The sequence below is a fragment of the Nomascus leucogenys genome, chromosome 18, assembly GCF_006542625.1.
Source record: "Nomascus leucogenys isolate Asia chromosome 18, Asia_NLE_v1, whole genome shotgun sequence".
Lineage (NCBI taxonomy): Eukaryota > Metazoa > Chordata > Mammalia > Primates > Hylobatidae > Nomascus > Nomascus leucogenys.
Window position 1 is genome coordinate 10293980 of NC_044398.1, and position 16291 is coordinate 10310270.

Here is a 16291-nt window from a genome sequence, read left to right on the forward strand (position 1 = left end):
CCTAAAAAAAGAGTCCTGGATGAGTAGAATGACAGGGTTGTCTGCAGCTTTACATACAGCTGATAAACATCTAAAGTGTCCAGACTCTTCATCTCACACAGCTCTATTGCAATACCCTTAAGAGTCAAGGATTCCTCATCTCTTTCAAACACCAGGTTCAGCTGCAGAAAGCCCTGGTAATCAAACTACTGCTATCTTATCTGGCACATGCTCCTTTGGGGAGAGGAGGGATTGGGGATAAAGCAGGTATCTAGCCTACAGAAGGCGATGCAAAGAAGAAGGGAGAGACATGAGGCAGCAGCACTAAGTCATGGGAAAATGATGATGCAGATATAGACTACACGTATATGCATATATATATATATATACCTCTGTTGTTCTATTCACCACCATCTAGGTTAACACATTTGGAAGCAAAGAGGAGGAAAAAATGAACGGTTAGTTCACTATTGGTGATATGATTGCAGAAAGCTCATGACAGCTAAGTAATGAGGATGGAAGCTCTGATGAAAGCACAATAGGCACAGAAAGAAAGCTAGACTGAATGATGGGCCACGCAACGGCCTAGTCCAAATGCCACATTTCCATCACAGAGACTTTCAGGTACCACATGTCAAGACGATGGGAATTTTTGGCTGCGGCTCTCTTGCTGCTGGCATGCTCTCCGCAGCTGATCTATGCTCAGTGCCTGGCCTGTCATCTTGGATATTAACCAGAGGTTTGTTTGTGTACACTGTCTTTAGCATTTTGTAATTTTTCACCCTGATGTTTGAGCTGAAATGTTGAATATATTCCAAAACTATATTCAAAGGAAAGAAATGATCACTGCATAGAAATTGATTTCTTTTGAGGTGGCCTCCCTTTTAGCACGCATAGGGCCGCATTCCCCTCACCCCCCAGCTTCTCATGTGAAGGGAGGCTGTGCCTTCAGTGGCTAGCTCAGACACACATTGTTCCTCCCTTCAATGAAGTTAAAGGCATGGCATAAGCTTGCCAAGAAGGAGACCGGGTGCTCTTAAAGGTTGTGTGTCTAACACTGGAGAGTTGCATGACAGGCCCGTGTCCCTCGTGCCTCACCTTTGATTCCACATCTGCATTGTTGTCATTCTGCAGCAGCAGGGCGGCGGCTTTCGTGTCGTCTTTTCGGGCCGCGATATGAAGAGCTGGGAGACGCACTTTTCCTTTGGTGTCATTCTCTAGCAGGAGCGAAACGACTTGGTCATGACCTTGTTGCAAAGCCACTGCCAATGGTGTGAAGCCATCCTGCAAATAAATGGATGGGTCAAGATGGGCTCCAATGAATATTTTCTTTTTTATTAAATTAACAAATAAGAAGGCAACCAAGTGACCAAGCATCAATTTTTGTTTGGGGTTATTAAAACTAACAACATATTCGAATGGACAGAAATGTGAAAAGATATTTTCAAAAAATATTTATCTATACAAAGTAAAAAGCACTAAGAAATTTGTAATAAGTTCATGGGTTTTGGTTTTCTTTTCCATTAAAAATTAATATACATTAATTGGGAAAATTTTGAAAATGTACAAAAATACTACATACAAAAGTTGGCATAATATCAATATTCATAAAATAATCTCAGGGCCAGGTGCGGTGGCTCATGCCTGTAATCTCAGCACTTTGGGAGGCAGAGACGGCCGGATCGCCAGAGGTCAGGAGATCGAGACCAGTATGATCAACATGGTGAAACCCCGTCTATACTAAAAATACAAAAATTGGCTGGGGGTGGTGGATGCCTGTAGTCCCAGCTATTTGGGAGGCCGAGACAGGAGAATAGCTTGAATCCGGGAGGCGGAGACTGCAGTGAACCAAGATCATGCCATTGCACCTGTGTGACAGAGCAAGACTCTGTCTTAAAAAAAAAAAAAAAAGAAAAAAAGAAAAAAAAATCTCAGGCTAAATCCAGGCAAAGTTTTCAAAGGAGCTCATTTAAATAAGATGTAAATATTTCTACGGATTTTTGAAAACTGAGATGTATGCCTGTCTGGTTCATTACTGTGCCCTGTTGCCTCGCATATTCCTGGTGCTGTCAGGATAGGTGAATTCATGAACTGTACTCATTGTTGCTTTATGAAAGATCTATAGAGACTAAGGTCTCTAGAGCTAAGAGAAAGACTCTTGGCTTCTGTGACCAATGAGCGAAGACAACACAAAGATCATGCAAAACGTGACTTTATACATTTATTCTGGTTATTGTCTTTTTTCTTTTTAAATTTTATTTTAAATTAAAAATTATAAATATTTATAGGGGTACAAGTGATATTATGATTTATAAATACAATGGGGACAAATCCAGCTAAGTAACATCTTCATTACCATACTTATTTTTTTGTGGTGAGAACATTTGAACTTTATTCTCTTAGCAATTTTGATATGCACATGATTACTAACTCTGTTAATCAAGTTGTGCAATAAATTTCATAAACAGCAAAATAAAAACAAAAACTTATCCCTCCTCATTGACCATTACCTCCTGTCTCCCCATTACTCCCAGTTCCTAGCCTCTGGTAACCACCATGTTCCTTTCTGCGTCTATGAATTTGAGTAAAACATGACTTCAGAATAAGTTCAGACATAAGTACACACATACATACTCTATACATTTTGAATCTTCCCTTTGTGTTGCCCTGGGAGTTGATAAAGGGGACACAGCTACAGATTTCACTGCAGTTAAATTCACTTGTGGATTACCTAGAGTTGCTGAATGTAGAAAAAAAAAGCACAGGGTAGAAAATCCTAGGACTGGCTCACAAATTATAAGTCTGCAATGGTTTCATTATTATATACTCAAAAGGGCATTTTTTTTAAACTAGAGAACTGGCATGCAAGTTACTTATTATTTTATTTGGGTCATGATATTTTATTTCTGTAGTCCTGTGGTAAAGAAAAGCATTTGGAAAACACATAGGAGCACATAGGCACCAAGGTCTTCCTAAAACATCCCTTTCAACATTCCTTCCCTTGCTAGCATATGGAGAAAGGCTCTCATAATTCATTTGATTGAATGCAAATCAGCACACTTATACCCAGGATGTGCAAAACATTGACTCAAAGCACTTAAGGGACATTATTGCTCAGTATTGTCCCCTATAAAATCCTTTCTGCCATTGTCTGTACTGATTATGCAGGTACAGACTTAATTCTCCTCTGACACCTGTACTTATGCTATTTCCCCCCACCCTGAAATGCCCTTTTTTTCTCTATGTATATAAATCCCCTCTACCCTCCATTCTTCAAGATCTGGCTTAAATGCCACCTGTTTCTTTTAACTTTACTACCAAAGACAACAGGAAAAAGGAAAACAATAACATAACCAAAACAACTAGAAGGTTATTCCCTGAAGCCTTAAGAAAGATAAAAAGCAGGGAAAGGCTAGATACATCCAAGATATCACAAAAACGATATCATAGGTTTACACTTAAAGGCAGGAACTTTAGGATATAACAAGAAAAGTAGTCTACATGTCAATGTTAATATATATTTTCATTTTCATAAAGATACATACATGTATCTAATGTGTACATGTGCAAGCAATCGGGTAAAATATTATCTCTAGGGAAAATTAACAGAGATTTCTTGCTTCTTATTGTACTTTCTCATTTATGTAATGTATTACTTTTGCAAAAAAAAAAAAGAAAATATGCATTGTTTAAATAAGAGTGTGGCAAAAGGAAAATTGTGTTTTAAGATTTAATTTTGCATCTCACTTAAAAAACCTGAACAAAAGCTAAGGGGTAAAAATGACAGTCCGCTTCTGTTCTGAATCCAAACAAAATGGCTACATTTCCACTGATGTGAATTTTAAAATTCACAGGATCTATACATAAAGGAAACTACTTTATACCAGAAAATAAACTGCAACTGAGCCGATTAGCAGTGACAAGAATATGTTTCCTGCATAAGCCAATTAAAGACACAAAGATACCAGCTCTAAGGTGTTAATAGCTAAAATTAGCAGCTCCAGATTTTGTTTCAAAACCAAGTTTAAATGGTGTGGTTTGCTTTGTGCAGTTATTCTTAAGAGAAAAATGAGCAGAAAGGAAATGTGATAGAGGCTACTGGAAAAAAGATCCATCCCCTGGTTGCTCAAGGATATCCAGTACCTTGTGAAGCGTCTGAAACATAATAGGTGCTTAATAATTACTCATGGAATAAACGCACAAACAAATATACTGCATGCTTCAGAATCGTAATTAGCAAAAGGAAGATTACATATATATAGAAAAGATATGAGATGCAGTACACAGTAATATAAAAACATTTTAAAAACCACAATTATACTGAAGTCTTGCTACATATATACAAGATTTGAAGTGTGCCAGGCTTACTGAAAAAAATACATTTGAAAGAATTTGGCAATATCCCATCGTATAGTGAATTAAAGATTCTATTAAAAACTTGCTATTTAAAGGATCCTTTAATTGCCCCCTACTGTTTGTTCTGTAAATACAGACTTCTTTATAAATGACACCAATATTATTGCTAATGAGAGAGCAATACAGTAATTAGAATATCATTTGAATAAAATGTCTTATTTCCTGTTGTTCTTATTCTCCAATACCAATAATCCAAAAGAAGAGAAAAAATTCAAAGGCTCAAACATCTCTAGGTAATTAGATGTTATTTATATAGCAATATAACAGCAATCTCCCTGAAGACACGAACGTGACTTATTAGACACAATGTTTCTTGTTTTTTCCCTTAAAACTACAAAAATAATATGAAATTAAATCCATGTAAAAAAGTAAAAACTTTAAAAATATATATCCTTTGCCAAAAGACTGAAGTAGTGATTTGAAGATCTCACGTACTATTTTTCTTTAAGTTAGCTGTAGGGCTTCTTTTTGGGCCTTGAAAACTTAAAAAAGTCCTGGAGAGCTCTGAGAGTTACTGGTAATTGGTTTACAATCTAATTCAAATCTATTAGCAGTAAATTGGGGTTATGTTTGCTTCTAAAGGAGAGATACTTAGTGATCTGTACATCACAGTGTAAAAAAAGAGTACTACACCATCTGCACAAAGAAAGCTATGGAATCACTTTCATTAGGTTATTTACAGTACTTCATATTTCCATCCAAAAATGAGGATGGGTTTTCTCTTAACCAACAGTCTCTGCCTGTCTCTATTTCCCCTGTCCACTAGGACACAATGTGTGTATCGTACTGTGCTTAGAATAGCTACTCTTGAGTGTGAAGAGAGGCACTGCTCTCTGCCTAGTAAATGTTTGTTCTTTTTTGTTTGTTTAGAGACAGGGTCTCACTGTTGCCCAGGCTGGAGTGTAGCGACTACTCACAGGTGCAACCCCAGAGCACTACATCCTCAAACTTCTAGGCTCAAGTGCATCCTGTCTTTCCCTCCTGAGGGGCTGGGACTACTGGTGTGCGCCCTTGCACCCTGCTAAATGTTTGTTGTTTTGGTATCAACCAGTAGTTATTTCCTAACTAGCTTTAAGAATACTATTAAAAAAATAGTATATTCTCATGATAAAAATTCCCCAAAGTACTGATGGGTATAAAATAACAAAATGGGTATAAAAATCCCCAACAGTACGGATGGGTACAAAGGCTCCCTCCGAATTCTCAGGGCAAACCACTGGTAACAATCTACTATGGACATTTTCCTATATCGGTACATAGAGCCTTGTCTCATTTTTAACAGTGCTAACAGCATGTTATTGTCTAAATATATGAACATTTACTAACAGGTTTCTTTTTTGCTTCTTTCAAAGCCAAATAGTTCTGAATAAACAGGATTCTTATTGGTGTAAATTTAGATTCTTTCTGATTTTTAAAAATTGCTATTATTAATTGTGTTGACAAACATCCTTGTATACTATTTTTGCATCCTAATGCAAATATATCTATAATATATATTTGATATATCTAAGATTTCTGTAATATAACTTTTTAGAAGTGGAGCTGCTAAGTAAAAAGGCTTGTAAATACTAGTTTTTTGATAGTTACTGCCAAATGTTCTGTAAAAGTGTTGTAACCAACAATCAATTTCACCAGTATCGTAGGAAAGTTCTGGTTTCCTCTCCCCAACAAATTTTTGTTTTTAGTCTCATGGGCAAAAGATGAGATCTTATTTTTTATCTGACTAATAAATTAGTATTTGACTATAAATGAGGATGATAATTTTTCATATATTTATGTTTGTTTGTGTATCTTTTGTGTGCGCTATCTCTTAATTTATTTAGTGGTTTCCCTAGAAGGTATAATCTCAAAAACTAAGTGAGATTAGATGCAGTGTCTCTATTGCCATCTTTTCTGTGCCATTCAGGAAGCACATCAGCATGCAAGCAAGAGTAGTGGTTTATAATAGAGATAACCCTGCATCTGCCCTAATTCACTGTTTTGTTAGAAATAAAAAATACTCAAATATTGATCCTTTATTATTAGCAATAGATTTCTGGTGACATGCTTAAGTGATTCCAGTCTTCCATTCAGATTAGTTTAAAAAATAAACAACATTACCTAAGACAGTACCAATGGCCTAAATAATTTCCTATTTTTAAATAATTCTTCTATTCTAGACAGCAAAGATTTTTTTCTTCAAATACCACATCTATTTAACACTTAAAAATGTGTAATAGTTTTGGCTGGGCGTGGTGGCTCACACCTGTCATCCCAGCACTTTGGGAGGCCGAGGCAGGTGGATCACGAGGTCAGGAGTTCAAGACCAGCCTGGCCAAGATGGTGAAACCCCATCTCTACTAAAAACACAAAAATTAGCCAGCGGGTGGTGGGCACCTGTAATCCCAGCTACTCAGGAGGCTAAGGCAGGATAATTGCTTGAACCCAGGTGGCAGAGGTTGCAGTGAGCTGAGATCACACCTTTGCACTCCAGCCTAGGTGACAAAGCAAGACTCCGTTCCCCCCTTCCCCCCAAAAAAAGCGGAATAGTTTTATTTATAACTATGAATTAAGTCTAATTAGTTAACTTAAAAAATATACAAATTCAATCATTATAATTAGGTAAACTTAAATTTGGAAAAACAATTTAAAAGTAATGTTTTATTGAAAAGATAGTTCACATCAATTATTCCAAAACAATGATTGCCTTTGCCTATAAGGCAAAATTGTAAGAGATAGAAAAGAATTCTCAAGCAAACACATTAAATATTAAAATAATAGCATAATTATAGCATAGAATCGGGCATTTAAGAGCAGAAAGAGTATCTAAGCAACAGAAGATTTTGAAAAATTAAAAGTAGACTTATAGTAATGTATTTCATGAAAATTATGAACCCACACATTAATATAAAACTTCAATTGAAATACTACTAGTAGGACAAATTCACAACTCCAGGTTTTCAAAATGCCCTATAAAAATGTGAACATACCCACAGGAAAAAAACAGTGTCTTACCTCTGTGGCTAGGCTCTGGCTTGCACCATTGTCAAGAAGAAACTTGACAACTTCCAGGTGATTTTCCTGGGCTGCCATATACAATGGTGTGAAACCATTCTGCAAAATAAGAAAAAAAATGTTTGTCTGCAGCTTTCCAGAGACAATCTATTTTTCCATGGTACTGATGATTTATGCTCCAAGAAGTGCTCACATACAATAAGTTTAATAATACTTTCATATAGATATATTTATTAGAAAACCCAAGCACCATAGCTTAAGCTAAATTCCTGATCTGTGTAATTCAAAATTATATTTCATAATTCATAATTTGAGTATAGATCATAGTTAATAGTTCATAGTTAATAGTCCAAGTATAATTCAAAGCAATTTACCCACTTTAAAGAAATAAGTACACTCACTCAGTCATCAACCACTTACTGAGAGTCTACCATGAGTAAGTATTTTACTAGATGCTATGAGAATATGAAGAAAAACACATTTAGTCATTGTAGCTCCCAAGCATCAATTATCTGTTTTAAATAAACATGTAATATTTTCACACAAAAGTATCTGAACTAGTTTCGACTAGTTCAGGGAGGAATTTATATTAATCTCAATCAGCTTCAAAGCTTTTCAAATAGCTTCAAATAGCTTCAAAGTTACCACAGATGTGGTCTTTCAGAGCAAAAAAGAAATGCCAATTTGCATAATGGTATGATTCAATCTAATTCATAGTCTGTTTTTTTGTAGGCCTCCTTTCTTTGTATTTTTTGCTAAGGTAGTTTGACGTTCAGAATACATATATGTATACATATTATACGTACATACATATGCACATATATTTAGTTTGTGTGTGTGTGTGCCTCTCTGAAATGTGCATTAACTCTCAAAGAATTTGGATTCAAGCAAATTAATATGCATATTACATCTTTTCCTATTAAAAATATGTCGTATATATATTTGTTCTCTAGAATAATGTATTTCATATCTATGAAATACTATACTATTTTAAAATCTTATTGCAAGACATAAGCATCAAACAATTTTCAAACTAGAATTCTTTTGTTTCATTATTATTATTATTTTGAGACAGGGTCTTGCTCCATTGCTCTGTATCAAAATAATAATAATAAAAAACCAATGGAGTGCAGGGGTGCCGTCACAGCTCACTGCAGCCTTAATCTCCTGGGCTCAAATGATCCTTCTTCCTCAGCTTCCCAAGTAGCTGGGGCTGCAGGCATGCACCATCACACCTGGATAATTTATTTTTATTTTTTTATAGAGACTGGGTCTCCCTGTGTCACCCAGTATGGTCTTGAACTCCTGAGCTCAAGCCATCTACCTGCCTTGGCCTCCCAAAGTGCTCGATTACAGGTGTGAGCCACTGCACCAAGCCAGTAAATTCTTTTTGAATATACTTTTCAGAATGCAGTTCTATTTAACTGAATGTTCTAGAAATTTTATTGTATACATTATGCAATTTCAAAGAATAAAAGTAAATATATTCTAAACCACAATGTTACCAAATATTCAACCTTTTGTGATTCAAAAGGATTAGGTTCATTATTATAAATATCAACTACTATATGATTATCTTACTTATCCATAAGTTCGGCCTCTGGTAAACACACTGCTTTTGGCTTTTAACTGGGAATTAGAAAGTAAGTTAAAAAGATCCTTGAGCAGATAAATGTGATGCCACATAACAAATCCACCACGGCTATGTACTTATCAGAGAGTTCCTCTATTCTACTTCCTCTATTTGGCACAGAATTCTAACAAGTTAGGTGATCTAGTTGCCAAGCTCAAGATTAGAAACACAAAATTAGAGGCGGTGGAATGCAACATCACATTCAGTCTTCTTCCTTTTAAACTGTCTACCTGATAATATCTCTGGAGCCCACTGTTACTCTGTTTTATCATGAAACATTCTACCACATTTAAACATGAAGCATGGAGTACTTGGAACACTGTGGGATGTGTGTGTGTGTGTGTGTGTGCACACGCACGCGCGCCCATAGGTCCGTGTGTCTTTCATCTTTGTCCCTCTTCCCAGTGCTATGACGCTATGAGCAAAATTCAAAGGGAGTTTAGGATTATCCTCTTTATATTGCTATTTTCTCATTTTCTAATTGGACCAAAATGAAAGATCATTACATCTTTAGTTAATTTAAATATTCTTTAAACAACAAAACAAGAAAAGAAAAGAAAAGGCCAAAACCAGTATGGCTTTTTCTTATAGCTAAACTAGGTACTAAGCATCTGTCTTCCCTCATCAAGTGCTCTCTCTGAAAGCTGAAACTTCCAGAGGGCAGGTTCAGATTTTTAGAAGTTTTTTTTTTTGTTGTGGTTGTTTGTTTTTTGTTTTTGTTGAGACAGAGTCTCGCTCTGTTGCCCAACCTGGAGTGCAGTGGTGAAATCTCAGTTCACTGCAACCTCCACCTAACAGGTTCAAGAGATTCTCCCGCCTCAGCCTCCCAAGTAGCTAGGACTACAGGCACGTGCCACCTCGCCTGGCTAATTTTTGTATTTTTAGCAGAGGTAGGGTTTCAGCATGTTGGCCAGGATGGCCTTGATCTCCTGACCTCATGATCCATCTGCCTTGGCCTCCCAAAGTGTTGGGATTACAGGCGTGAGTCACTGCACCCGGCCTTCTTTTTTTTTTTTTAATTCCAAAATAAGTGTTTTTCTCTCAGACATGAATAGCAACAAGATATTTATGTCAAGACAAGTAATGCCAGTTCGTTCTCAATGTTGGAGTGGAGGTCTGTGGTGGTCCAAGACTGCCTAAGAAACACTAGTCTATCCACACATCTCTGGCTCTAGTGAGTGTCCACTGTTCTCACAGTTTCCTTCCAGAACCAACCATTTCGGGATCCATGAAGAAAGCCCAGACTCAGGCACTGGGTTTTAAGGTAATGCTTTCTTACAGACCTGGAGCTTCTCGAGAGTTATTCTTAAGAGGCACAACTCTGAAATCATTCTACATGCCTTGTTTTACGATGACAGAAACTGAGATGCACAGAATTAGGACTACTTAGAAATATTTGTAGACAACAGCCACAGCAAGATGCAGCCCTGTAATTAATTGTTTTCCTTTTCCACAATAGCTTTCCACCTTCTTTTTGAGTGCTTGCCATCCTAAGATTATTACCTGAACATTGGCCATTTTCTGAATGGTTACATATTTGCTTGTTTTTTGATTTTTAAAATATTTGTTTATTGATATATAATTTGCATATCATAAAGCTCACCTTTTAAAAGTGTACAATTTAGTGGCTTTAGGTATATTCATAAAATTGGGCAACCCTTCCCACTATCTAATTCTAGAGTATTTTCATCACCCCAAAAAGAAGCCCTATACTCCTGAGTAATCACTCCCCATTTCCCCCTAGTAACCACTAATGCACTTTCTCTCTCTAGTTTTGCCTATTCTGGATATTCTATATAAACAGAATCATATGATATCTGTCCTTGAATGGTCTGATACTATTTCTTTCATTTTTTTAAGAGAGAGTGATATGGTTTGGCTGTGTCCGCACCCAAATCTCACCTTGAATTCTAATAATCCCCAGGTATCAAGGACAGGGCCTGGTGGAGATAATTGAATCATGGGGGCAGTTTCCCCCACACTGTTCTTGTGGTAGTGAATAAGTCTCATGAGATCTGATGGTTTTATAAATGAGAGTTTCCCTGCACAAGCTCTCTTGCCTGCCACCATGTAAAACGTGACTTTGCTCCTTATTTGCCTTCCACCATGATTGTGAGGCCTTCTCAGCCATGTGGAAGTATGAGCCAATTAAACCTCTTTCCTTTATAAATTACTCAGTCTCGGGTATATCTTTATTAGCAGCATGAGAACAGACTAATACAGATAGGGTCTTGCTCTTATTGCCCAGCCTAGTGTGTACTGGTGTGATTATAGCTCACTGCAGCCTTAACATGGGCTCAAGTGTTTCTCCACCCTTAGCTTCCTGAATAGCTAGGACTATGGGCATGCACTACCACATCTGGCTTTTTTATTTTTATTTTTGTGGAGATAGTGTCTTACTATGTTGCTGAAGCTGGTCTCAAACTCTGGCCTTAAGTGATCCTCCTGCTTTGGCCTCCCAAAGTGCTAAGATCACAGGCGTGAACACTGTGCTTGGCCTTCTTATGCTATTTCTGCTATCTATATTGATAAAATGTTTTTGGTGAGTGTTTCATGGTGGAAATCTCAATTTTATAGTGGTCATTTGTAGTGCATGGGTGTTTGTTTTATTTTGCTTTAGTTTTGGTCACCAGTGCCCACACACCAATTTCCCCTTCAGGACAATGCCACCCCTATTTTCTTTCAGAGAATTACTTATTCCTCATTATGCAAGTAGGACTTGTCCGGGATGGACTGAGACAGAGAAGCTTGCCCTTCATTAATTACAGGGTAGACACACATGCAGGCTATCTTCTGTTTTTTCTTTTAGGTCCACCCTTGATTCTCCCTCTCCAGCCTTGATTGACCTGTAGGAACCAGGTCAAAGGCCAAGCCTGCTCTCTTGCTTCTCACTATGTTCTCCCACTCTCCACCCCAGCTATCAGGTTTCCAAAGCTTTCTGAAAGCTTCTTCAGCTTTCTATTCTCTGTGTTCCTCAACTAATTCCAATAAATTCCCTCTTGTGCTTAAGTTAGTTTCTTTTCCTGTAATTCAAATAACACCCCCAAATTACAAATTTTATGTCTCAAGAAATGGTCAAGACATGAGAACACATACATAACCATTTAGTTATGATTCTAGAGAGAAAATTAGAAGTGTTCTTTGGAAAGAGTAAATAAAAATATTGCCATCACTCCCTAGCTCAAAGAGGTTGAGGCACCATTAACTCAATGTGTTGTCATTAGACAACCTAGAGCCATAACTGCTTGCTGTGAAATGGCACGTGGATTGGAAGAATGGTCAGATTTCAAAATAAGAGAAAAAAGTACACCGCTGTTTTTATAATAATTTCCTAACTTAGAACATTTCCAAAACAAAGCTAGCTAAAAAGGAATATATGGGTACCCAATTTGCATTTTCTTTTCTGTAGCAACGACAGACTAAATTCTCAAAAGGCAGAGCAACTTAAGATGGAATGAGTATGCTATTTGAAGTCTGATTTTATCCAATATATTCAATACCTTCTGCTCTGAATGTTTATAGTGGTGCTATTATAAGCATGCAAATCTGCAGACTTATAATTTTGTAGATAGTACTGAGGCATGCTGTCTAATACACATCAAAATAAAATAATAAGTATTCCTATGACTTCGTTTGGAGAAGGGCTTAAATTTCATCCATGAAATTTTTCTATTCATTCTAGTTTTCTATGGCCAGCCTTTGCACATCATAAAGTGCTATTCTTAACTAAGATGTTAAGGGTATGGTGAAAGATTTGCATTGATTCATATATGTTACTAACTTTCGTGAAGGTCAATTAGATTAGAGGTGCGATATAAGGTCACAGAGGCTCAATCTGAACCATACCCAAAGTCCCATACTTGTACTGTCTAACTTTGTCAGGATCCGACTTTCCCACCATAGGGAATATCAGAGTACCCAGAAAGACCAGGGAGGCACTGGCTAACCTAAACGGTCTTACCTTTGCAAACACCACTAGAAAAATCTGTTCACTAAAAATACTTTGGTAGTTAAAATATTATTGGAAACAGACTTTGCTTCTTTATAAATTCAGTTGGTATTTTATATTACAAAGACAGAGAAGGAGAGAAGAGTGGGGGATGTCATTTGACTGTGCAGTTTGAGGTTTTTCAATAGCAAACATTGTTAATCGTTGTTGATATCTCTAATATAAAGCATTAAGGACTTAATAATAGAATTCTTTATAATCACAGTTTAGTCAACTCAATTTCTTTCTCAGAGTAGGACTAAATGACTACTGGAATGTTAAGTACTAAAAGAAAGAGTTAACTTGTTAAGACCTAAGATCAAGGCAATTACAAAAATTACTTTAAAATCTACAAATCCCTAGTTTATAGAGCCTTGATTTATAAGAAGAGAACTTGATATTGCCCAATGCCATTTTTATGTTTAAGATAAGGAGAATTTTTATAGTAAAGAAGAGTAAGGGTTTTTTTTACACTATTTTTTGTTGGTTATTAAATATCACTTACAAGTTAAAATTTCATGTCAACAGAGATGCTGTCTTGAATATTAATATTTCTGTACTGTTTTATGTGCTGCTTCCTAAATGGAGTTGACATCATTGCTTGTTACTCTTTATAACAGTTCCTACCGAAGAGTTGTTACCAGGAATTATCATAGAAACTCCATTCCTCTGCAGGGTCATCTCATTACTTATTCCATCCACAGAACAATGCAGTTCAGAAGGCATATGTGGGCAGGTGTTCAGATGAAGGAGCAAATGCTTTGCTGTGCCATGTGTGGCTGGTAATTCCGAGCACAACTGTAAGTAACAGGGAATTTCACATGTTCTTCTCCCTTACTGCATCATCAGTGTGGAATGTGTATAAATTGAAATTAGAACTGATTAGGATTTTATTTCAACTGCAGCTTCTCCCAAACATTGCCGAGCCAGTTTAAAACTATGGCTACTCTAAGCATTAGTCAATAATGGTGTGATGCTTGAAAGAAGGAGGTCGATTTTTTCCTCCCTGGAGAAAATAATAAAAGAAATGAAAATGGATTAAAGAGTTTTCCCACTATCTCAGAGCTTAAAACTACCTAGCCACATTTCAGTAAAATATTATTGGGGTACTTTGAAAAACATCCCTTTAAAAGCACGATGCTTCTATGGTAGTAAGCTGGTCTGTATCTCTCCCAAAGTACCATACTTGTTGCTATTCAATTTTACATCATTCCTTTCTGGAAAAGCGTTATTACTTCACGGGAACTCTCCTACGGAATGGGAATAATTGGCATAGATCATGTGACAAAGGTCCAACAACAGGGAACTAGAATGAATTTAGAGCAAATATACAAGAACCATGCAGTTGGAAGCACTGTGCAGTTCCTTTTCTTTGACTCTGACATTTGATGGCATCAGAGTTATCATTGCTATGTCAGTAGTAAGCAGGGGAGGAAGTCACTGCAATTCTGTGAACCCATAAAACAGAGGAGACTCCCAATATCCAAAGATAATCGTGCTAGAAAAGCCTGGAAAAATCAAGTGCATTTAAAATGGAGAGCAAAAGTCCACAGTAAATAATTTTTTAAAGTTTGATTCAGACTTACTCTTAAAAGATAAAACTGGAAATTACAAAAATAGGCTTATATAATTTAATAAAATGTAAGTTACAACTGGATTCATGTATAAGTTCTCAGAATGAACAAAGACTAAACCAAGTGTTATTTTTCCCAACAAAATGATATATGTTGACATTCTTCACTTTTTAATTTTCATAGCATAAGCAAAAAAGACCATCTTTTGGGAGAAGTATTTGCCATCCAAAGATCTCACTTATCTTTTTGTCTTCATTTAATCTATGTATTTTCAAATCATTCCTATATGAAACTGCTGTCAGGAAATCATCCTAACTTTTCACACACTTCCTAGCCGAATACTGCCAGAGTGCCACGTACCCACAGCTCAGCTGTGCACCCAGAAGTTCTCCAATATCACTTTCCTTGACTTCAGGAAACTTAAGTGTCTTTGTCAAAACTTGCAGTTTTGTTCTGCAATCAATTTGTTCAATATCCAACATCCCTGGGGACACACTGACAAGTAAGGATGGAAGTCAGCATTCGACTGGAAGGAATGTTTGAGTGGGAACCAGTTTTAAATGCAGTCATGTCCTTAGTGAATATTTTAAAATTATGATGATGTTTGCTTTCCTACATGACCTGTCTGTGGAGATTCAAATAATGAATACTTGAATAATGAGGACCTATATTTTTAAACAAAATAAAGCAAAGTTAATTCTTTTAGATTCAAAGTCTATCAAATGATAACCTATTGGTGTTCCTCTTAGAAATTCATGAACGACCATGTAAGATTTATAGGAGGACCTATGTTCCTTACAAAGAATCTGAAAATTTTTATTAAACTTGAGGACTTTTAAAGTTCCTTCTGCCTGTTTTTAAAAAGATTGAACCTAAGCTAGCATCATAAAATAGTGTAAGACCCTGCATTACAGATACTCTTTAAACATTTGTGTCTATGACTAGCATCTTTTATAGATGGGCCGCTTTAAAAATCTCTCTCTCACACACATATATATTGCAAATGAAAATACATATGAATTTAAATAATCTGCAATAATTTAACTTTATCTTTTGGAGACAGAGGCTTGCTCTGTCACCCAGGCTGGAGTGCAGTGGTGCAATCTCGGCTCACTGCAACCTTCGCCTCCTGGGAACAAGTGACTCTCGTGCCTCAGCCTCCCAAGTATCTGGGATTACAGGCATGTACCATGATGCCAGGCTAATTTTTTTGTATTTTTAGTAGAGACAGGGTTTCACCATGTTGGCCAGGCTGGTCTCAAACTCCTGCCTCAAGCGATCTGCCCGTCTTTGCCTTCCAAAGTGTGCAATAATATAACTTTTTAAATACAGTTCTTAAGTATTGTGTTCTTAGAGGACATGTGAACTAAGCAAGCACCTGACCCAAAGAACATTGCTTGTAAATGATAACAAAATGTCTGTGGCATGGAGTTGTAGGCTTACCTGAGATTGTGCATTGACATTGGCTCCATTTGTAACCAAGACTTTTACCACCTCTGCTTGCCCAGCCAAAGATGCGATGTGCAATGCTGTGTTTCCTTTCTGTGAAATGAAAGTCAAGATATATCAGCTCATCGATCTTTTGAATTTTCCTGTTCTCCCCAAAGAGAACAAATTTGACAAATATCTTATGAGAGTTGTGCCCCCATTCTTACTGAGGGCTGAATCCTCACAGAACATGGCGAGTGGCACAAAAAGCATTAGATA

General features: G+C 36.7%; 1 protein-coding gene across 1 annotated transcript in view; it reads right to left on the reverse strand.

The window, feature by feature from the left end:
* The window catches only part of ANK3 (ankyrin 3), a 366342-nt gene that overhangs the window by 236079 nt on the left and 113972 nt on the right, over positions 1 to 16291 (reverse strand). Inside the window, 3 exon segments of the mRNA XM_030797694.1 lie at positions 1078 to 1263; positions 7390 to 7488; positions 16028 to 16126. Coding sequence (XP_030653554.1) covers positions 1078 to 1263; positions 7390 to 7488; positions 16028 to 16126 — 384 coding nt within the window.